The sequence below is a fragment of the Leptodactylus fuscus genome, chromosome 6, assembly GCF_031893055.1.
Source record: "Leptodactylus fuscus isolate aLepFus1 chromosome 6, aLepFus1.hap2, whole genome shotgun sequence".
In the NCBI taxonomy this organism is placed as follows: domain Eukaryota; kingdom Metazoa; phylum Chordata; class Amphibia; order Anura; family Leptodactylidae; genus Leptodactylus; species Leptodactylus fuscus.
The window spans coordinates 133,661,827-133,683,463 of record NC_134270.1 but is presented as its reverse complement, the minus strand read 5'-3'; the positions used below and the strand labels follow the sequence as shown (position 1 = coordinate 133,683,463).

The 21,637-nt window shown below is 44.8% G+C and overlaps 2 protein-coding genes across 2 annotated transcripts; one reads left to right on the top strand and one right to left on the bottom strand.

The window, feature by feature from the left end:
* Positions 1-1,342: 1,342 nt before the first annotated feature.
* CNTD1 (cyclin N-terminal domain containing 1) lies at positions 1,343-16,643 on the bottom strand. The gene is made up of 8 exons (XM_075278748.1): positions 16,490-16,643; positions 15,281-15,462; positions 14,348-14,423; positions 12,483-12,657; positions 10,939-11,101; positions 3,940-4,084; positions 3,675-3,771; positions 1,343-1,594 (listed from the first exon to the last, which is right to left on the bottom strand). The coding sequence occupies exons 2-8, from the start codon at positions 15,453-15,455 to the stop codon at positions 1,487-1,489; spliced, it is 939 nt and encodes a 312-aa protein (XP_075134849.1). The 5' UTR covers positions 15,456-15,462; positions 16,490-16,643; the 3' UTR covers positions 1,343-1,486.
* Positions 16,644-16,712: 69 nt separating this feature from the next.
* COA3 (cytochrome c oxidase assembly factor 3) lies at positions 16,713-20,786 on the top strand. Its single transcript, XM_075278747.1, has 2 exons — positions 16,713-16,907; positions 20,308-20,786. The coding sequence occupies exons 1-2, from the start codon at positions 16,724-16,726 to the stop codon at positions 20,409-20,411; spliced, it is 288 nt and encodes a 95-aa protein (XP_075134848.1). The 5' UTR covers positions 16,713-16,723; the 3' UTR covers positions 20,412-20,786.
* The last annotated feature ends 851 nt before the right edge of the window (positions 20,787-21,637 follow it).

Sequence of the window (21,637 nt, the reverse complement as noted above, 5' to 3'; positions counted from 1 at the left end):
TCCATGATGCGAATCTCCCGTTCCACCACATCCCAAAGATGCTCTATTGGATTGAGATCTGGTGACTGTGGAGGCCATTGGAGTACAGTGAACTCATTGTCATGTTCAAGAAACCAGTCTGAGATGATTCCAGCTTTATGACATGGCGCATTATCCTGCTGAAAGTAGCCATCAGATGTTGGGTACATTGTGGTCATAAAGGGATGGACATGGTCAGCAACAATACTCAGGTAGGCTTTGGCGTTGCAACGATGCTCAATTGGTACCAAGGGGCCCAAAGAGTGCCAAGAAAATATTCCCCACACCATGACAGCACCACCACCAGCCTGAACCGTTGATACAAGGCAGGATGGATCCATGCTTTCATGTTGTTGACGCCAAATTCTGACCCTACCATCCGAATGTCGCAGCAGAAATCGAGACTCATCAGACCAGGCAACGTTTTTCCAATCTTCAATTGTCCAATTTCGATGAGCTTGTGCAAATTGTAGCCTCAGTTTCCTGTTCTTAGCTGAAAGGAGTGGCACCCGGTGTGGTCTTCTGCTGCTGTAGCCCATCTGCCTCAAAGTTCGACGTACTGTGCGTTCAGAGATGCTCTTCTGGCTACCTTGGTTGTAACGGGTGGCTATTTGAGTCACTGTTGCCTTTCTATCAGCTCGAACCAGTCTGGCCATTCTCCTCTGACCTCTGGCATCAACAACGCATTTCCGCCCACAGAACTGCCGCTCACTGGATGTTTTTTCTTTTTCGGACCATTCTCTGTAAACCCTAGAGATGGTTGTGCGTGAAAATCCCAGTAGATCAGCAGTTTCTGAAACACTCAGACCAGCCCTTCTGGCACCAACAACCATGCCACGTTCAAAGGCACTCAAATCACCTTTCTTCCCCATACTGATGCTCGGTTTGAACTGCAGGAGATTGTCTTGACCATGTCTACATGCCTAAATGCACTGAGTTGCCGCCATGTGATTGGCTGATTAGAAATTAAGTGTTAACGAGCAGTTGGACAGGTGTACCTAATAAAGTGGCCGGTGAGTGTATCTTAAGGATAAACCATCAATAAATCTTGGAAAACTCCTTTAAATGTAGCAACCAGTGCCAGGCACACAGAAAAATGGAATGTATCAATATAGATGAATACAAGTCAGACAGCGTATGGACTACTGAATAGTTTTGTGGTCAAATGTATAAGAACATAGCGAGGAGGGCGATTTCTTTTCTTTTTTTTTTTCTTTTTTAACTTTATTAGCTATATAGATGTCAACTTCAGAAACTAGACAGAAGTGTCTGAATTCAGTTATGAGCCGTGATGGCCATGTACAAGGCTTTATCAATCCTCACACATCTGACACTACATGAACATTCAATACTTATATATATATATAATGCATTAAACTGGCTAGTAAGGTACAGAAGTATTTTTGTCCTTGTTAGGACTATTTATTTGTCTTTATATATATTACTCCTAATGTATGTATTAGTCCTTTTAATTGAGCAGCTCCATGTCTCCTACACAATGCTTCAGTATGGCAGAGCACATATCAAACACTGAGTTCACTGATATACCTGTAATGTTACTTAAATGCTCCAGGACCTAAAGGGGAAGAATATAGAACAACATATTTAGAAGGTGAAGGAAGCAAATCCTAAAAATAACAAGTAACTTTTTGGGGCAAGTTTCAGGTAATTTTCTCAGATATGGATTTCTTCCCTTACTTTTCCTCTTAGGTGGGGTTCACACTACCATTGGTGTCTGCTCAGGTGTCCATTTAAAAAACAAAAACAAAAAAAACACTTTGTGGGTGAATTCACACTGAGTAAACGCTAGCTTATTCTGAACGTAAAACACGTTCAGAATAAGCGGCGTCTAAAGCAGCTCCATTCATTTCTATGGGAGCGGGGATACGAGCGCTCCCCATAGAAATGAATGGGCTGCTTCTTTCACTCCGTGCAGTCCCATTGAAGTGAATGGGGAGTGCCGGCGTGTACGCTCCGGCATGAGCAGAGCTTGCCGTATACGCCGGCACTCCCCATTCACTTCAATGGGACTGCACGGAGTGAAAGAAGCAGCCCATTCATTTCTATGGGGAGCGCTCGTATCCCCGCTCCCATAGAAATGAATGGAGCTGCTTTAGACGCGGCTTATTCTGAACGTGTTTTACGTTCAGAATAAGCTAGCGTTTACTCAGTGTGAATGCACCCTGTGTCCGTTTTTTTTTTTTTAAAAGGACAGAAAAGTCCTGCATGTAGAATGTTATTTTTGTCCACTTGAAAAAAAAACAGACATGGCTGTAAACGGACACTAAAGGACAACAGATAAAATCCCATTGAAATCAATGGAAATTGCAAATGGAACAGATAGCGTCCATTGCTGAAATCTTGTACAGACAGTAGCCACGGACACTGCTGAGCAGACTTCAACGGTAGTGTGATCGCTACCTTACCCATTTTAGAATAGGAAGAGCTATCATGATTTTATCCTAATAAATTCAAAAATATATACAACGTTTTTTGGTGTTCGCCACCAGGTTTTTTCTTTTCGTTTGTTCTTAAGAGCTATCATGAAATACGCCAAACCAGTTTTGGAAAAAAAACAAAAAAACATTAATTATGAATCTAAAGGGAATTGACTAAAACATAACTTATTTCAACCCATAAAACATTCCTCAGGCCTATTTACCTTAAAAGGTACCTGAGTTTTTGTGAAAAGTTAAAATATGTGCAGGATCTTACTGGGCAATCAATAAATCAGTTGACTATATAATACTTCATATTTGTTTTTCTGCTACTAATGTCCCCATTTTGGCTGAAGCACATTTTGCATTTTCTTTTTGAGGCTGTGGGTGTGTACAATACAATACAATAAGGAACAGTCTGCCCCCCCTCTCCATTTTACAACTAGTTTAGTTTATGTACATGTGATTCTGCCAGGAGTAACTGTATAAGAACAAACAAATAGCTGGAAAAAGCCCAAATGAGCATAATATAAGAGATCCATGAGCTTGACTGCAAATCTAGGACACATATATGCAGATACCCATTACAGTCTAGCAGTAAGACATAGGGAAAGTGCAATCTATAACTACAGCCAGCTGCTTGCTGACTGAGAATAATCTCCCATCTGTAACCACACAAGCAGCCAAAAGTACATAGAAGACTTCTGCACACCTTACAGCTTATAATGTATGAGAAGTGTCACTCCTTGCAGTTTGCAGAAGTGAGGAGAATCAACCCCTCCCATCTGCACTCACCGTCTTTACGTCTTCTTGCTAGGGACATATGGTACTTCCTTGGTAACAAAGCAGTCAATTGTAAATTAGCTAGAAGGGAGTTCTCTAGTGGCAGGAACTAGAAGACTTATTCAATGACTACACCAGAAACCCACTGTATTCCCATTTCATGGGTAAGATACATATAGTTTAGCTATATTGGTCTGAATGAGCAGAATTTGGTTCTATCTATCTATCTATCTATCTATCTATCTATCTATCTATCTATCTATCATATATTTTAAGGCCTTTACATGGCCAAAGATCAGGCCTTTTATCACAAACAAGCAAAGTGACTGAGCATGTGTGTCCACCGTCAGTCACCTCATTAGGTGGACATGCACATTGCTATACATCTCCTGTGCAGTTTGATGGTGCTAGGTATAAGGAAAGATGTTGGATTACCTGATTCCAGCAGTCCTTGTTTATTATGTAGGTGCTGGCAGAAATTACTCCTGTTCCTAACAGCATGTGATCTTCTTTCACTGCAAGAAACTTGCTCCTATCCACACAAAGAAGGTAATGGATTCTCAATTAGAAAACAAAATGGAGTTCAAACAGTACACACATCCACAAAATATCCCGTATTCTGAAGACTACTGTACTACATATACACCTGGGTGGGTAATAGATTCGGCCTACCTCTAAGGTTACTGATTTATATGCTTACCTCTGCAAACTAGATGGAGTAGAAAGATCCACAGAAACCTTTAGAATTGATTCATAAATAGGGGATCGTAGTAAATAAACCAAATCCAGAACCATTACACAGATCTCATGTACATCCTTCAGTGGCAGAGGACAGCCATTATGGTCTATAGATGGAAACAGAAGTGTACTTTTTTGAATCCATAAAAAGGAAAATCCAGCAAGGCTGAAGAAGTGAAATTCACAGTCCTTCTTTATTTCAAACTTCCATCATAAAAGCCCATTTAATACACGAGTTCACAGGAAAAATGCGCCAGACCGACGCGTTTCGGAAAACTGTCCTTTGTCAAGTGTACTTTTTTGGTATTAAGTACATTACTTGCAATTTCTGATTTATTCGTAGCAGACTTATTCTCATCTGATACCCAGAGATTAATTAGGAAGCAGACAGCTCCGTTTTCCATGTAGTGACCAGATCATGTTACTGCAGATCAGCTTCCATTCACTTGAATGGTAGTTAAGCTGCAATGACTCAGTTCAGCCACTATACAGAGAATGGAGCTGTCTGCTTCCCTCTTTGTGTAACAGTAGCTGAGAACAACTTACTGTTGGGGGTACCAGTTGTAAGACCACCAATGATCTGATATTATGCTTACAGTACATTTTTAGCCCAGTAAACCTTTTTAGGCTAAGGGCCCACGTAGACACACCATAGTGAAAAAGCACCGCTTTAAAAACCATGGCGGAAAAGCATCACAGATTTTCCTGCAGAAAATGTCTGAGGACTTTCTGCTTCCATTATACCTATAGGGAAAGCTCCAGCTTTTCCATAGGTATAATTGACATGCTGCTATTTCCAAAAATGTAACGTTTTTCGTTATTACAAGTATTTTTCTGCAGTTTATGGATGGGGCCCCAGCTTTAATCTCTGCGTATAGTATATCCATATTTAAGCTGCAATGTCATGCTTTAGACAAGAACACATCTAGTGCTTTTAGACCCTATTCACATCTGTGTTCAGTTTTACGTTCGGGGAGTCTGCTTGGGGAACCCTTGAATGGAAACCTATACATATAAAAAAGCAGTTACCTAAGAAAACCCACGGACCCCATAGACTATAATGGGGTCCGTGTAGTTTTCGCACAAAACATGCAGAGAGAAAAGCCCTGCAAGCAGCACTTTTCTCTCCGCATGTTTGAAGTGGAAACCAAACAGAAACTCCCCCAATCGGACTCCCAGAACGCAGATGTGAATAGGGCCTTAGTTTAACAAAATGTATTAAAGTATAGAAATATTTACTATGAATTATATACAATGCTTACGCTAGGTTCACACCTGTGTTCGGGTCTCCGTTCTATGGTTTCCGTCTTCTGCATGCAAGAAGACGGAAACCACAGACCGGGTCCAGCCGTGAGCGGCGGTGAGCGTTTTATGCTCTCCGCCGCGAAACTGTACTGCATGTCCGACTCTGTGTCCGGATTTTAAAAAACGGTTTCCCGTCGGAGAGCATAAAACGCTCACCGCCGCTCACGGCTGGACAGCTTTCAAACCCATTCAAATGAATGGGTGAGAATGGAAGATTATGAATGATAATCTGTTTTCCCTTAGCCCAAACAGCAGCACAACTGGGGTATTTCTGCCCCTGTGAGCTGTTAGGACAGGTGGAACTTTTAATTAACTAACAGCTTTACCCCCTATAAAGAGGCTGCAAGACCTCCTCCCCCCCGTGTTAGTATCAAGTATACAAATACAAATAGAAATATTAATACAATATATACTATGACAAGGATCTGGGAGGGAGCCTTGTGCTGCTGTTTGGGCTAAGGGAAAACAGATTATCATTCATAATCTTCCATTCCCCCTACGCCCAACCAGCAGCACAACTGGGGATTTAGCAAGTATCGCTATTACCCTAGGGTGGGAGATCCTGGCAGGCTGATGCCAAGACAGACTGTCCAAATACTGTGGAATCCGCCGCACGCCAATCCAGTCTGTAGTGCCTGGCGAAGGTCAGCTGTGAACTCCAGGAAGCAGCGGCACATATCTGTTCCAAGGAAAGGGAACGTCTTTCTGCCCAGGACGTCGCCACCGCTCTGGTCCCGTGGGCACGGACAAACTCAGGTACCGGAAGGTCTTGAGCACGCAGGGAGCAGGTGATGGCCTCCTTGATCCATCTGGACAAAGTTACCTTCGATGCTTTGACACCTCTATTGTGGCCAAACACATTGATCAGCAGATTTTCTGATCTCCGGAAGGAGGCTGTACGGTCCAGGTAGATCCGCAGTGCCCTGACCAAGTCCAGCTTGTGCATCTTCTCCTCCCACTCAGAAGTGGGGGAGGGAAAGAAGGCCGGTAAGGAAATTACCTGGTTGATATTCTGGAGTGAAGGTACTTTTGGCAAAAATCCTGGAACAAACCTCAGCTGTACCCTGTCTGAAAAAAAGGTTATAAAGGGTTCAGAGGCCGCTAAGGCCTGAAGTTCTCCAACTCTTTTGGCGGAGGTTATTGCCAACAGAAAGGTGACCTTGTAAGACAGGTACTTCCAATCCACATCAGTTAAAGGTTCGAAGGGGGGAGCACATAGCCCCTGTAGAACTGCAGCCAGATCCCACCGTGGGACTGGAGGTTGTACCTGGGGTCGGAGTCTGGCGGCCCCCTTCAGGAACTGCTTAATTAGAGGATCCTGTGATAGCCGAGTCTCCAGGAGAGCGGACAGAGCTGAAACTTGAACCTTCAGGGTGGCTGGTGAAAGCCCCCTCTCTAGGCCGTCTTGTAGGAACTCCACAATTGAATTCCTGTCGGAATTGCGCTGGTTCACTTCGCACCAGCCTCGGAAAATTCGGGCGATCCTCTGATAGCTCCGGTTAGTAGATTCCGCTCTTGAATGGGCTAGTGTTCTTAGCGCTCCCTGGGACAATCCTCTATCTCCACATACGGCGCGGTTAACCTCCAGGCAGTGAGGTTGAACCTGTCCAGGTCCTGGCAGGGCTGTCTGTTTAGAGTTACCAGGTTGTGGACTGATGGAAGCCTCCAGTAGATCCCTCGACTCATCAGAATGAGGTGGGTAAACCATGCCCTTTTTGGCCAGAACGGCATGATCGCTATTGCCGAGGTCTGGTCCTGCCTGAGTTTCGCCAATACCTTCGGAATCATCGGAATGGGAGGAAAAACGTCTGCCAGTTTGAACCTCCAAGGTATTGACAGGGCATCCACCGCCAAAGGGTTGTCCTCCTGGTACAGGGAGCAAAACCTTTCTACTTTGGCGTTGTACTGGGTGGCCATCAGATCCACCTCAGGGAGACCCCACATCTCGGTAAGATGATGAAAGATTTTTGGATCCAGGGACCATCACCAGGCCTCTGCTGAGCTGATCCGCAAGGATGTTCAAGCGACCTCGAATGTGAACAGCCAACAACTGGGACAGATTCCTTTCTGCCCAGGAAAATATTAGGTTGGTCACCTGCAGGAGAGAGGGGGATATGGTTCCCCCTTGTTTGTTGATGTAGTGAACTGCTGTTAAGTTGTCCGTCCTTATCTTCACCGCTTGTCCCTGCAGGTGATGTGCAAATGCCAGAAGAGCTCGGTGAACTGCCGTAAGCTCGCGCCAATTGGACGAGCGCGTTTTCTCCAGACGATTCCATGTACCTTGTACTGGGGTCTCCCCTAGATGCGCTCCCCATCCTGTGAGGGAGGCATCTGTAGTCAACAGGGTCCAGGAGGTCTGGACCGTGGACTTCCCGTCTTGGAGATGAGACCACCAAGTCAGTGATCGACGGGTACTGATGGACAACTGGATGGGCTTCTGAAGTCCTGAAGGACTGTGGTTCCAGACTCTCAAGATCTCGCTTTGTAAGGGGCGCATGTGCCACAAGGCCCAGGGGACTGCCTCGATGGTGGCGGACATGAGACCTAGGACCTTCATGGCCGTCCTGATAGTAACCTTCCAGGTAATGGATAGGTGATGAGCCGCTCGACCAATCTTCTCCTTGCGAGGAGGGGGCAGGGAGATCGTCATACTGAGAGAGTCCAAGATGAATCCCAGGAACTGGATCCGGGTTGATGGAACCACTACCGACTTCTGCCAGTTTACTAGCCAGCCCAGCTCATTTAGTAAAGCCACTGTGGTCTCTAGTTGTGTGGCGAGAACCTCCTTTGACCGGGCTTTTAGGAGCCAGTCGTCTAGATACGGAACTAAAAAGATCCCTTGGAGGCGCAGGGCGGCTGCGACCGGAGCCACTACCTTTGTGAAGGTGTGGGGGGCCGAGGATATGCCGAATGGGAGAGCCGTAAACTGGAAATGAGACAACCTTCCGTTTAAGTACACAGCAATCCTTAGGAATTTCCTGTGGGCTGGAAATACAGGTACGTGGAGGTATGCGTCCCTTAGGTCCAAGGTGACGAAATGATCCCCGGGCTGCAGGAAGGGGAGTACCGATCTGATGGTTTCCATCCGAACCGTACCTTGTGGATGAACTGATTCAGGTACCTGAGATCGATGATCATCCGCCATCCGCCTGACGACTTGGGAACTAAGAAGACTGGAGAGTAGACGCCTTGGCCGCGTTCTGTGAGAGGAACGGGTTCCAGCGCGGCCTTGTCCACGTACTCCTGAACGGACCTTTCTAGATGAAGTTGTTTGGTGCCCTGAAAAGGGCGAGTTGTTATAAATTTCTCTGCAGGGAGAGAGATGAAACTTATTCTGTAGCCTTCCTGGATCAGTTGCAAGACCCAAGGGTCCTGAATATGAAGACTCCAAGCGGCCAAATGATGGGAAAGCCGGCCGCCTACAGCTGCGGGGGCGCGGGGAAGGGAGGTCGGATAGTCAGAAGGATGAGCGTTTCTGTTGGTCACGGGAGGCCCCACGACCTCTCCCTCTGGTCTGAGGGCCGGAGCGTCTCTGGCCTCGAGAACCCCTTCTGGAAAATCCGCGGCCCCGAAAGGAAGGTCTTCCGCTGTTGGAGGGTTGAGGGAGGTTCTTCCCCTTGGAATCCGCGAGGCCTTCCATAATTCGGTCTAATTCCCTACCGAATAGCCTCCCAGGCTCGAATGGGAGGGCGCACAAATTAAATTTGGAGGCATTATCGACTCTCCATGGTTTGAGCCATAATGGGCGTCTGGCTGCGGTGGAAAGCGCCATTGCCCTAGAAGCCAGCTTCGTCTGGTAAAAGGTAGCCTCAGATAGGTGGTCTACCATCAGATTAATATCTGACATGGCTGATAGCAGGTCGTCACGATGAACTCCGGTGTCGATGTCCCTAGCCAGGGAAGACAACTCAGCCCGCAGGCCTGACACCACTTCGCTGGCGGAGATGCCCACTGAAGCCTGGGCGGAGGAGGCTGCATATATCCGCCTCAGGGAGCCCTCGACGCGGCGGTCCATAGGATCCTGCAGATTCGATCCGTCTTCAGACGGGACCACCGTGCGCTTAGATAGCTTGGCCACGGCCATATCCACTTTGGGGGGAAACCCCCATGTTCCCTGCTGGGATTCGGCAATGGGGAACAAGGATCTAAAGCGTTTAGTGGCGTTAAACGCTTTTTCCGGCCGTCTCCATTCTGCCTCCATCTTTCGGACTAAATCCGAATTTGCCCTGAAGGATCTGGATCTCCTGCTGGATCCTTCCCCGCTCTCACGATCCTTTGCCCGGATGGTCTTGAGCAGTCTGGGCATCTTTTCCAATGGAAATATAGATTTCTCCACTTCCTCGGATTCCTCCTCTGAATCCAGCTCCCCAATATGGAGATCCTCCAATGGTGGGAGAGAGAGCTCACTGGGCTCCACTCGAGGTCTTTTTGCCATGTGGGAGATGGTATCTTTAACTTCTCTCATAGACTGATGAACGAAGTCTTTTACCCAGCCGACCACATCACGCAGGGGGGTATCCTCTGATGGGGGGCCTCTGCATCCATGGCAATCTCTATATTCATACCCGTCGGGTAAGGGAATCCTGCATTTACCGCAGGATAAATGCTTCCTCTTGGAGGTCGACTTACCCCGGGAGGGGAGCACAGAAGAAGAAGAGGAGGACATACTAAGGAGAAAAGCAAAACCAAGTTATTCAGGCTCCATATAAGTGACCAGGTCTGCCCGCCCTTGCCCCCCCCTGCCAACCTGAAACCAATACGGTCAACCACCCCAATGTGCTTTGAGGGACAAACCGACAGCCTGAGCACCCAGAGAGTGAGCAAGCAAGGCAGTGCTGACAGGGGGAAGTTTAAATAGCCGGGCAAACCAAAAAGGGGGCGGAGTTACAATGAGGCCCCGCCCCCTCACAACAGAGCCCCGAAATATTGAAAAAACCGGGGGCCCAGGAAGCTGGAGATATCCAGGAGGAGACCTGAATACTTCCCCCCTTACCATCCGACCGGAGGGGGGAAGAAAGCACAAAAAAACCCCGCAGTTCACGGCGACCGACGGCCGGAGAACTGCGCATGCGCGGCAAACCCGGAAGCGGAAGTTCCACCGCCCGGGAACACGGCCGCGCAATACAGTTCCCCTATGCCGCTGGGAAAGAGAAGTTCCTCCCCACCTCCTGACCCGCCGAAGTGCCGGCAGACGCGCCGGCACAGGGGGAAGATGAGAGCACCCCAGACGGGAGGAGGCAAGGAGCGGAGGTAAGCTAAAGTCGGAGGGAGAGGTGCCCCCTAGTAAGAGGTTGCAACACCTCTCCCCCCCCACCACCTGTCCTGTCCGCACAGGACAGAAAAAAACACGGGGGGGAGGAGGTCTTGCAGCCTCTTTATAGGGGGTAAAGCTGTTAGTTAATTAAAAGTTCCACCTGTCCTAACAGCTCACAGGGGCAGAAATACCCCAGTTGTGCTGCTGGTTGGGCGTAGGGGGAAAGAGTCCTGCAGGTTTCCATCTCCTGCCTCTGTTTTGTGCAGGAAACGGAAACCTGCAGAACGGACACCGGGCGCAGATGTGAACGAGCCCTTACAATGCATGACAGAGATTACATTGTAAATTAAGCCTAAATATAAAAGCGCCATGTAACAGCATGTCATATGCTACAGTACTTACCTAAAATCTCCAGCAGCATTTCTACATACGCAAAAGGAGAATAGATGTTTACATGGAAATGAAGAGTTTTTAACACTGTTAGTTCAGACATCAGAGGATCCTCTTTTTTATAAGCATAACCTGCCGATTGCAGAAACTGCAGAACCATGTGGTTATTGATAATCTGTAATATAATAACCGTATATAGTCATGTAATATATAATATCATCTTCATCTCCTCTAATACTGTTAAAGACATTTAGTAACATGTAGAAAGGACCTTACCTGGAATTTCTTTTTTTAATCTGTGACCCTACAGAGTCTCAAAAATCATGTAAAGTAACCCATCAGTTTTTACCATGTCATAGACAGATAGGTATAACAAGTTCTCCAGTATTAGGACCTCTCAAATCCTCTGCTCCAAACCTCAGCTTCCTGGATGCTTATGGGATAATGGTGGTAATTCCAATTACATCTTTTAATGTTTAAAAACATCCATTTTTCATGGCTGCTTTGCGCCTGAAAGGTGTCTGTTTTCATGGATACCCCATACATTTAAGTGCATGGAGGGATCTGTGAAAATTAACAGAAATGGAGCATAACCGATATTTTGACAGTCCATTACAATGTAATATCATAATAACGGCCATGTGAATTGTCTCAATTCACTTACATTGAATTTAATGTGACTTAAGGCCAGGCCCCCACATTACAAAAACGGTGGTATTTTACAGTACCTGCAAAGTGAATGGGATTCAGGCTAATTCCATTCACACATCGCAGAAAAATATCCGCAGTGGAAATAATGCTATTTCAAAAACTGTTAGCGTTTAGATTTTTTTTTATCCTGGTCAACATCCACTTTAAAGGGGCTCTATCAGCAAAATTTTGCTGTATGAGCCCCACATATGCATGAATAGCCTTTAAAAAGGCTATTCAGGCACCGCTAATGTTATTTTAAACCCCCGTCCCGTTTTAAAATAAAACTATAAAAACATATAGGTAAATCATACCTAAACATGCACCGATGTCATCTTCTGGCACGCCTACCTCTTCTTTTTCCTTCTTTTGGTGATGCCCTCCAGTCCTGGCTCTTCCCCGGCTTCATCTTCATCCTCTTCCGGCGGTTCAAATCCGATTGGTTGAAATCCGGCGCGTGCGCAGTAGCGCTCCTTCCAGAGCTACTGCGCTCACTCCGGCACCATTTTTCTCAATGGCAGTGCCACCGGAGTGTGCACCGGATTTCAAACAATCGGATTTGAACCACCGGAAGAGGATGAAGATGAAGCCAGGGAAGAGCCAGGACCGGAGGGCGTCGCCGAAAGAAGAGGTAGGCGTGCCAGAAGATGACGTCAGATCGTGCATCACCGCCCAAGGTGCACATTCAAGTATGTTTTACCTATATGTTTTTATAGTTTTATTTTAAAACGGGACGGGGGTTTAAAATAAGATTAGCGGTGCCTGAATAGCCTTTTTAGAGGCTATTCACGCATATGTGGGGCTCATACAGCAAAATTTTGCTGATAGAGCCCCTTTAAGTAACTTTGTTATATCAAATATCTTACATTAGAGTGGAAATGTAACTTGCTGGTGATCTGAATACAGGACGCCAAATGCAGCAGCAACATGTGAGAAAGACTGGCTTTTATAGAACCCCAACTCTTGACTTGGGAAGATTCCTTTATTTTCAAGTATTCAGCACTGGATTTATATAGCTCCTCTATGTGAAGGATCATGAATCTGAAACAGAAGAATCATTGCTATTAATGTTAGTGCAAAATATGGCAATGTGGAAATATTAATGATGTGGACCAAATCTGGACCAAAAAACCCAGTGTGAACCCAGCCTAAGGGTTGGTTCACATCTGCGTTAGTATTCTGTCTGGGGGAATCCATATGGGGACCCCCCGAACGGAATACCAAACGCAATAACAAAGCGCTGTGCAGTAAAAGCACACGGACCCCATAGACTATAATGGGGTCTGTGTGCTTGCCGCGCGCTGAACGCACGAATCATGCAGACAGGAAAGTAGGTGGTGAACTACTTTCCTGTCTGCATGTTCCCTGTGGAGATCTGGAGGCAAGCTCACGGACCCTATTATAGTCTATGGGGTCCGTGTGCTTTTACTGCACAGCTCCTGCAATTGCGTTTGGTATTCTGTTCAGGGGGGTCCCCATGTGGACTCCCCCGGACAGAATACCAACGCAGATGTGAATGAGGGGTAAAAGTATGGTTAGGATTACAAGGCTACAACATACATTATGCAGGCTACAGTGTTGTGTTGTCTGTATTGTGGAAATAAGTGAGGTGACTTTGCAAAATGATGACCTCATTCATTTTCATATAATGGAGGCAGTGCAATGCTGCAATCTTTGGCCATGCAATGTGTATGCAGCCACAGTAGCAAGGGCATAACTAGGAAAGATGGAGCCCCACAGCCAGATATTGACAGGGGCACCCTGCTCCCCAGTTGATATAACATCCCCTTTACTGGCTCCTACAATATAACTGCCCCTTCATTGATCCCCCACATAGTATATTGACCCTTTATTGACCATCATACGGTATACTATCTCCATTACAGGCCCCCATACAGTAAGCGTTAATGTTTCAGGCCCTCGTACAGTAAGGACCACTGTTACAGGCACCCACACCATATAGTGACCCCCCATACAGGTCCCAGAAAGGTACTTTACACCTCTACATAATGGATTTTAACTCTGCAAACTTTCTGTCCCTATTATAACTAATAATGCCAGTATGGGTCAGTTCACACGTGAAAACCGCCTAGCTTATTTGTGCGAGGTAAAAAACCTCGAGGAGTTTTTTTGATGCTGTTTTTTGCATTCCACGCGGTTTTTGACGAGGTTTTTGACGCGGTTTTCGCTAGCGGTTTTCGCTAGGGTTTTTTTTTCCTATATGTGCTATAGAAACTGCAGGCGAAAACCGCGCGGTTTTCGCCTCCCATTCACTTCTATGCAATTCTTCAGGCGTTTTCCGCCTGAAGAAAGGTCATGTCGCTTCTTCAGGCGGAAAACGCTAGGAGGAAAAAAAAAGCTAGCGGTCTACATAGACCACCATGTTAAAGGAGAGGTTTTTGAAGCGAATTCCGCTGTCAAAAACCTCCCCTTTGCCCACGTGTGAACTAGCCCTATTTCCGTAGTTATAATTGACATGCATCGATTGACAAAAATGCTACTTTTTTTAGAAATTTCAGCATATCCGTTGCGTATATTTTTCTGCAATGTATGAATGGGATTAGCCAGAATCCCATCCAATTTGGAGGTACTGTAATAAGAAGTGTTTTTGCTGCGGAGAATCTGCCAATTCTGCATATTCACAATGTGAGACCCCGGCCTAAAATGATTTAATTCCAGATGTATATCATGAATGATGCACAAAGTATACACTTCCATCTAATGCCTGTACCTGTCTAATAATTCCACTGCCTGGTACTTAGTAGAATGGTCCTGACGCCAGTGCTCTGACAACAGAAAGATCAGTTCTGTAAAAAAAACAGATGAGTAGATAGATATGGATGCAAAAAAACTGGAATCCTGAATAAAGCACCCCCACATTAACCCATTAGCATAGAATTAGGGAACAGACTCTCCTGTTTTTTCCACATGTTATCTATGAAACATATCATAGCAGCTAGTCTCAACCAACTAGCTCACGGAAAACTGAGATTTCCCGCCATGGGAAGAAAAAAAAATCAAAAGAGCCAAAACTTGTTTTCTCGTTGTTTTGCCTTTTATAAAAATTGGATAAAAAGCAATTAAAACAACAGTCATTCCTCAGAATGGTATAAGTATAATGTACGTCTAGCCCCACAAACAAAGACTTCAACCCCATACGCAAAAATATAACAAGGTTACCACCAAGTGTCAGGATATGGTGACTCCATAAATTTTTTTTCAAAGTTTTGGATTTATTTCAAGGATTAAAATGTTTAAAAAACTATATAAATTTGGTATCACCGTAATTGTACTGTCCCTCGTTTTGGCTGCTACCCCATACACCATTACGAGGTACAATTTGGCCCTCATAAAGCTCTGTGAATAGAAAAATAAAAAAGTTATCTGGTCCAAAAAATGACTAGCCGCGACTGGATGACGGTGCAGTACATACAGTGCACTGGCATCCAGTCGTGGCAGTTCACAATCTACTTTCCTGTACACATGATTCATGCGGGCAGCGCTTCTGCAAGCACACGGACCCCATTCTAGTCTATGGGGATCTGTGTGCTTTTACTGCACAACGCTTGCAATTGCGTTTGGTATTGCGTTTGGTATTCCGTTTGGGGGGGGGGGGGGCCGCATGCGAACGAGGGGTCACAACCCATGCAGCACAAGTAATTACCTATGACTTTTGGTTGCTTAAATACACCTGCATGCTCTGACAAGTGCTCCAGAGTACGCTCATTGGCATTAGCCAAACCCAAAAGAACATCTTCTATCACATCCATAGGGGCGATTCCAAATACTGTGCCAGGAGCTCCTGCAGCTCTTTTTGATTTCTGCTGAACTTGGTTCATTCTTGAACTGTAACAAATAATGTAGAAAGTTTAACGCATTGAAATCCTGGGTCTCAACCTATTATACTCAGGGGTCTGAAGAATATAACAATGTCACCTTCACTTTGACATAACTTTGGCTGTGTTTGCCTGAGAGAGCTAGAAATGAGATATATAGGTTTCTAGGAGCCCTGACAGTGTCATACACTATATTTTGACTCAAAGGTGATTTTACATTTTCTAGATTTGTTATTCAGCTTTGGAGCCCCACTTCTTGTAAATTGCCATTTATTCATATGCAAATTAGGGGAAAAGTGCACACACCCAAAGCACTTTCCCCTACATTTGCATATGAATAACTCTTATTGGATATCAATTATGGAAATGAAATATGCCCGGCATCCCAATTAATGTCCTAGATCAGGATAAATAGCTCAGTGTCAGCTCCTACCCAGAAACCCACCAATGGGAGTAGAGAAAACAAAAAACTGGGATGGAACGGGAGCGCCACTGGATGGAATCCAAGGAAACCAAAACTGAAATAAATTAGTATTCGATTCTTGGGATTTATTTAAGTTTTGGTTTCCTTGGGTTCCATCCAGTGGCGCTCCCATTCCATCCCAGTTTTTTGTTTTTTCTACTCTTATTGGATATGTGAGGCGGGTGCATAATGTGTCGGTCACATCACATCTTGCCCAAAATATTTTGCACTATGTTCGCGTGCTGTTCTCCTGAAAACCAAGCTCAAAATACTAGCAAATATGGTATACTTGTACTTGTATATCCATGTATGATATAAATGAAGGTCCTGCCTCCGCTTACACTTTAGAGGCTGTTGCTTATGTAACTAAACTTCAGCTATGGTTTCAATGCAAGGTAAAGGGGACCAATCAGATTACATTTAACATGAACGTTGGAATCTGAAAGCAGAGACCTGATTGGTTGCCATGGAAAACGTTTCCACTTCTATAAAACTACTAACAGCCACCAAAATAGTGACCTCATAAATTCATAGAAGAATATAAGGACAATCACACAAAAGCTTTGTCACTAACTTCTAATTCTGGAAACCAGGTTATTTTACGGCAACCTAAACCGGCGCCATATTTGTTGAGGGCAGCATGCCAGTCTGCACTTCATTTCTGACGGTTCTAACAACTTTTTATCACCGAGCCGCGTTTCTGAGAATTGTAAAGGAAATATATTATTTAGCGATGGTCACACGTCTTAAGAGAGGAGGGCTGACGCTTCCTAATGACGTCATTTTCCGGCGCGGCTGACAGCTAGACATGGCGGAGAAGGGAAGCGCGCAGGGGTCAAGCACCATGGATGCCAAGCAGGAGAAGCTCACCAGGGAGCAGATGGAGATGATACGGAGGAGGGAGATGGCGCAGTGGGCGAAGAATACCGGGAAGCTGCGGTCAAAAAATATAATAACCGGCCTGGCCATAGGAGGCATAGTGCTGGGGATCTGTATCCTTCTATACTGGGAGAGCACTGAACTCTACGTGTATAGCTATATAGTCTGGTGGTGACGTCAGTATGGTGTATAGCTATATAGTCTTGTGGTGACGTCAGTATGGTGTATAGCTATATAGTCTAGTGGTGACGTCAGTATGGTGTATAGCTATATAGTCTAGTGGTGATGTCATTATGGATGTGCTGTGTAAGCCATACAATATGTGTGTATATAGTATATTGTATGTATCCATATAGAGATTTCCTCTCCATTGCTTGCCTTTGGGCTGCATGCATGCTATGTGAGTGTGTTATTTCTGTTTTTAACATCTATCACACTGACCCATTATTTTATATGTCACCATACACATACCTGTGTATTGTCATGGGTCTGTATAAGGAGGCTTGAGCCTGGAACCAAAACTCAGCTTAGATCCTATTTTTGTCTGTTTGCAGTTTGGGCTGACAGCTGAATGAATAGGTATGTGGAAGGCACGCAGATATCATCCATGTAACATCTGTGCTGTTCTCTTACAGACCCGTACATACTCATCTGTACATGTAATTTTAGGCCCCATTCACACGGGACAAAAGGGGGCAGATTTTGGCACAGAATCCACGTCATAATCCGCCCCCTCACAATGGTGGTCTATGTAGACCACTAGTGGAAAAAAGAACGAGCTGCCCTTTCTTCAGGCGGATTCTGTGGCTGAATCAGCCACAGTGTCTGCCTCGCGGTAGCACCCTCCGGTCTAGGCCCATTCATTTGTGCCTAATTCAGAGCGGAAAGCCGCGACGGGATGCTGTGCACTGAATTTCCGTATTTGCATGTGAACTTAGCCTTAGGCTGGCAGAAATGTCTCTGCTATTATGTAAGGAGATTACAATGGAGTTGTCACAGTATATGTGTCTGTTACCTGTATTTCTCCTTTTAATATAAATCTAGCTTACTAATTATGTATAAACCCTCCCCAAAAATATTGGTCACACCCCATAGTGACACCCTGACTGCCTCCAGTGCCATGATAGCCAGCAATGTGCCCACTATAAATAAAAGTGTTAAGAAGTAAAAAATATTGTATACTCAGCTGTAGCCGAGTTCTCACTAACATATGATGCTACAGTGGGGCAAAAAAGTATTTAGTCAGTCACCAATAGTGCAAGTTCCACCACTTAAAAAGATGAGAGGCGTCTGTAATTTACATCATAGGTGACCTCAACTATGAGAGACAAAATGAGAAAACAAATCCAGAAAATCACATTGTCTGATTTTGTAAGAATTTATTGGCAAATTATGGTGGAAAATAAGTATTTGGTCAGTAACAAAATTTCATCTCAATACTTTGTTATATATCCTTTGTTGGCAATGACAGAGGTCAAACGTTTTCTGTAAGTCTTCACAAGGTTGGCACACACTGTTGTTGGTATGTTGGCCCATTCCTCCATGCAGATCTCCTCTAGAGCAGTGATGTTTTGGGGCTGTCGCTTGGCAACACGGACTTTCAACTCCCTCCAAAGGTTTTCTATAGGGTTGAGATCTGGAGACTGGCTAGGCCACTCCAGGACCTTGAAATGCTTCTTACAAAGCCACTCCTTCGTTGCCCTGGCGGTGTGCTTGGGATCATTGTCATGTTGAAAGACCCAGCCACGTTTCATCTTCAATGCCCTTGCTGATGGAAGGAGGTTTGCACTCAAAATCTCACGATACATGGCCCCATTCATTCTTTCATGTACCCGGATCAGTCGTCCTGGCCCCTTTGCAGAGAAACAGCCCCAAAGCATGATGTTTCCACCCCCATGCTTTACAGTAGGTATGGTGTTTGATGGATGCAACTCAGTATTCTTTTTCCTCCAAACACGAAAAGTTGTGTTTCTACCAAACAGTTCCAGTTTGGTTTCATCAGACCATAGGACATTCTCCCAATACTCTTCTGGATCATCCAAATGCTCTCTAGCAAACTTCAGACGGGCCCGGACATGTACTGGCTTAAGCAGTGGGACACATCTGGCACTGCAGGATCTGAGTCCCTGGCGGCGTAGTGTGTTACTGATGGTAGGCTTTGTAACATTGGTCCCAGCTCTCTGCAGTTCATTCACTAGGTCCCCCCGCGTGGTTCTGGGATCTTTGCTCACCGTTCTTGTGATCATTTTGACCCCACGGGGTGAGATTTTGCGTGGAGCCCCAGATCGAGGGAGATTATCAGTGGTCTTGTATGTCTTCCATTTTCTAATTATTGCTCCCACAGTTGATTTCTTCAATCCAAGCTGGTTGCCTATTGCAGATTCAGTCTTCCCAGCCTGGTGCAGGGCTACAATTTTGTTTCTGGTGTCCTTTGACAGCTCTTTGGTCCTCACCATAGTGGAGTTTGGAGTCTGACTGTTTGAGGGTGTGCACAGGTGTCTCTTTATACTGATAACAAGTTTAAACAGGTGCCATTACTACAGGTAATGAGTGGAGGAAAGAGGAGACTCTTAAAGAAGAAGTTACAGGTCTGTGAGAGCCAGAAATCTTGATTGTTTGTAGGTGACCAAATACTTATTTTCCACCATAATTTGCAAATAAATTCTTACAAAATCAGACAATGTGATTTTCTGGATTTGTTTTCTCATTTTGTCTCTCATAGTTGAGGTCTACCTATGATGTAAATTACAGACGCCTCTCATCTTTTTAAGTGGTGGAACTTGCACTATTGGTGACTGACTAAATACTTTTTTGCCCCACTGTATATCATATCTGCAAATTCTCTCAGCATCCAGGTCACTGCAGTAGCATATTTCTCTACCTGTGCTCAGGATGGGATTGCAAAATACACCTATATGAAGGAGGAGATTTTTAATAATAAGGTCCCTTTCACACTACTTTTTTTGTTTCTTTTGAAATCAATGGGAGCCGGTCAGTTCTTTTTTTCCGGGGGCCGTTTGTTCCGGCTCCCGGAAAAAAGAAGCGAGATGTTCATTCTTTCGGGCAGATTCGCCTCACAACATCCGCTTGAAGACACTCCCTCCCGACTAGGCACAGTCATTTAGGCCTAATAGGAGTGTGTGGCTGGATGCCGGTGCACTGCAGCTGCATCCAGTCACAGCTACCCATATTTTGTGTTTTAAACCATTGACATTTTTAATAATTTTACAGCTACCCTTATTTTGGACCTGAACCTGAGGCGGGTTCCGGTCCAAAAAAACCTGTTTGAACTTATCGTAATAGGGTAAGCAGGACAGGAAAGATGGCAAGAGTCCTGCTTACCCCATCCACTTAACCTCTGTCAATCACTGTGTATGAGTGCAGTAAGCATGTCTCGCTGTCATGAATTTCTTCACACCAAGCAGGAGGCCTGTGCAGTGTTACCAGAGGTTGTAGGTGTGTAAATGGGATATTTCTACATTATGTTCCTTACATTTCTTCACTATTATACAGATGGATACACTTTCTTTTCTGTTTCTCAAGAGAAGTTTCTGGATGAGCTTGAAGATGAAGCCAAAGCTGTACGAGCAAATTATCCAAAAACCTCAGCAAACTGACCGAAATCTAGACATATGATGTGTCTTATATTCTCCGGCCATGGAAAGAGCAGTTCCAGCCAGAGCATGATCTACACATACAGTTTCGGTGTCCAGGGTTGGAGGCTCAATCAGAAGTTAACATTACTTACAGGTTGAAACATATCTGTATTACATTAATATTTCTTTAAATTCTGGAATGGAACTTTTTTTTGTTCAGTGTGAACACTTTGTGGGTGGCAGGCCGTTCTCAATAAAATGGATGAAGACAACCTCAGCATAGATATATTTATTGAAATAAAATTCAAGCTTTTCTAACATTTCTAAATGGACTAGTCTTTATTAAAATGAATGTTATAACAATTTTTCTTTATTTATTAAAGCCAGATAATGAAATATAGCATTTTTTTTTTCTAATGTACTTGGAAGTTTCCACTTCTTTGACTTTTGCATTGGAGCCATTTCCTTGCTGGCAGCGTGCTGAATTCAGTGTATGGTCAACTTTACTGGTATGCACCCCATTGCCTACAGATACAGGTTGCATTATATTATGGCACAAATCCCAACACTGTCAGAAGGGAGAGCCTTACAGATTAGTGCCATCACTGGGCGGTGAAGAACGATCCCCTCAACCGCACCGACATCTCTGTCACCCGGGCATATACCGGCAAAGCTGATAGTGTGCTGAATTCAACGCAATGTCAACTTTCTAGTGGTATATAATACTGTCAGATCTTAAGTCAAGGTGCTAAATTTGATCACCACATCTATCATACACTGGATTTGTAAGGTAATTATACGATTTTAATAAACATCCACTGTTCTGTGCCTCACTTGCCACTTTTTAGGAATGTGGGCAGAGCAAGATAGCAGGGCGAGGAACACATCAACCCAACATGTTTGTTATAACTCATGCCAGTTTTCTGATGTGAGTTATTCAGGAAAGCTATGTTGGTTTGGATTTGGCCAAATACTCAGTCTTAATAAAGCTGCCTGATTTTGTCTAAGGAAGAATAACTTGGCACAACAGCGTGGGTAGCAACAATATAGACGATAGTTTTAAAAGACTCCAAGACTCCTCATCCTCCATCTAGCTGACCGTCATGTTTCATTGGGTAGTTGGGTATAGTTCTCAATAGAAAAGGAAAGAATATAGAAGTACAGAATTTCACAGCACTGATGCATCTCTAGACTGAACAGAGCACATGGAACTCAACTCAGGGAACTTTACAATCAGAACAGGAGAC

What these genes read in the sequence shown, in the direction of transcription:
- COA3 (XM_075278747.1), top strand. Translation starts at nt 16,724, where the DNA reads ATGGCGGAGAAGGGAAGCGCGCAGGGGTCAAGCACCATGGATGCCAAG. An exon ending in AGGCATAGTGCTGGGGATCT is followed by an intron (nt 16,908 to 20,307) that starts GTATCCTTCTAT and finishes ACTATTATACAG; the next exon opens with ATGGATACACTTTCTTTTCT.
- CNTD1 (XM_075278748.1), bottom strand. Translation starts at nt 15,455, where the DNA reads ATGAACCAAGTTCAGCAGAAATCAAAAAGAGCTGCAGGAGCTCCTGGC. An exon ending in AGTTACATTTCCACTCTAAT is followed by an intron (nt 11,102 to 12,482) that starts GTAAGATATTTG and finishes ATTATATTACAG; the next exon opens with ATTATCAATAACCACATGGT. An exon ending in ACTCCATCTAGTTTGCAGAG is followed by an intron (nt 3,772 to 3,939) that starts GTAAGCATATAA and finishes TTGTGTGGATAG; the next exon opens with GAGCAAGTTTCTTGCAGTGA.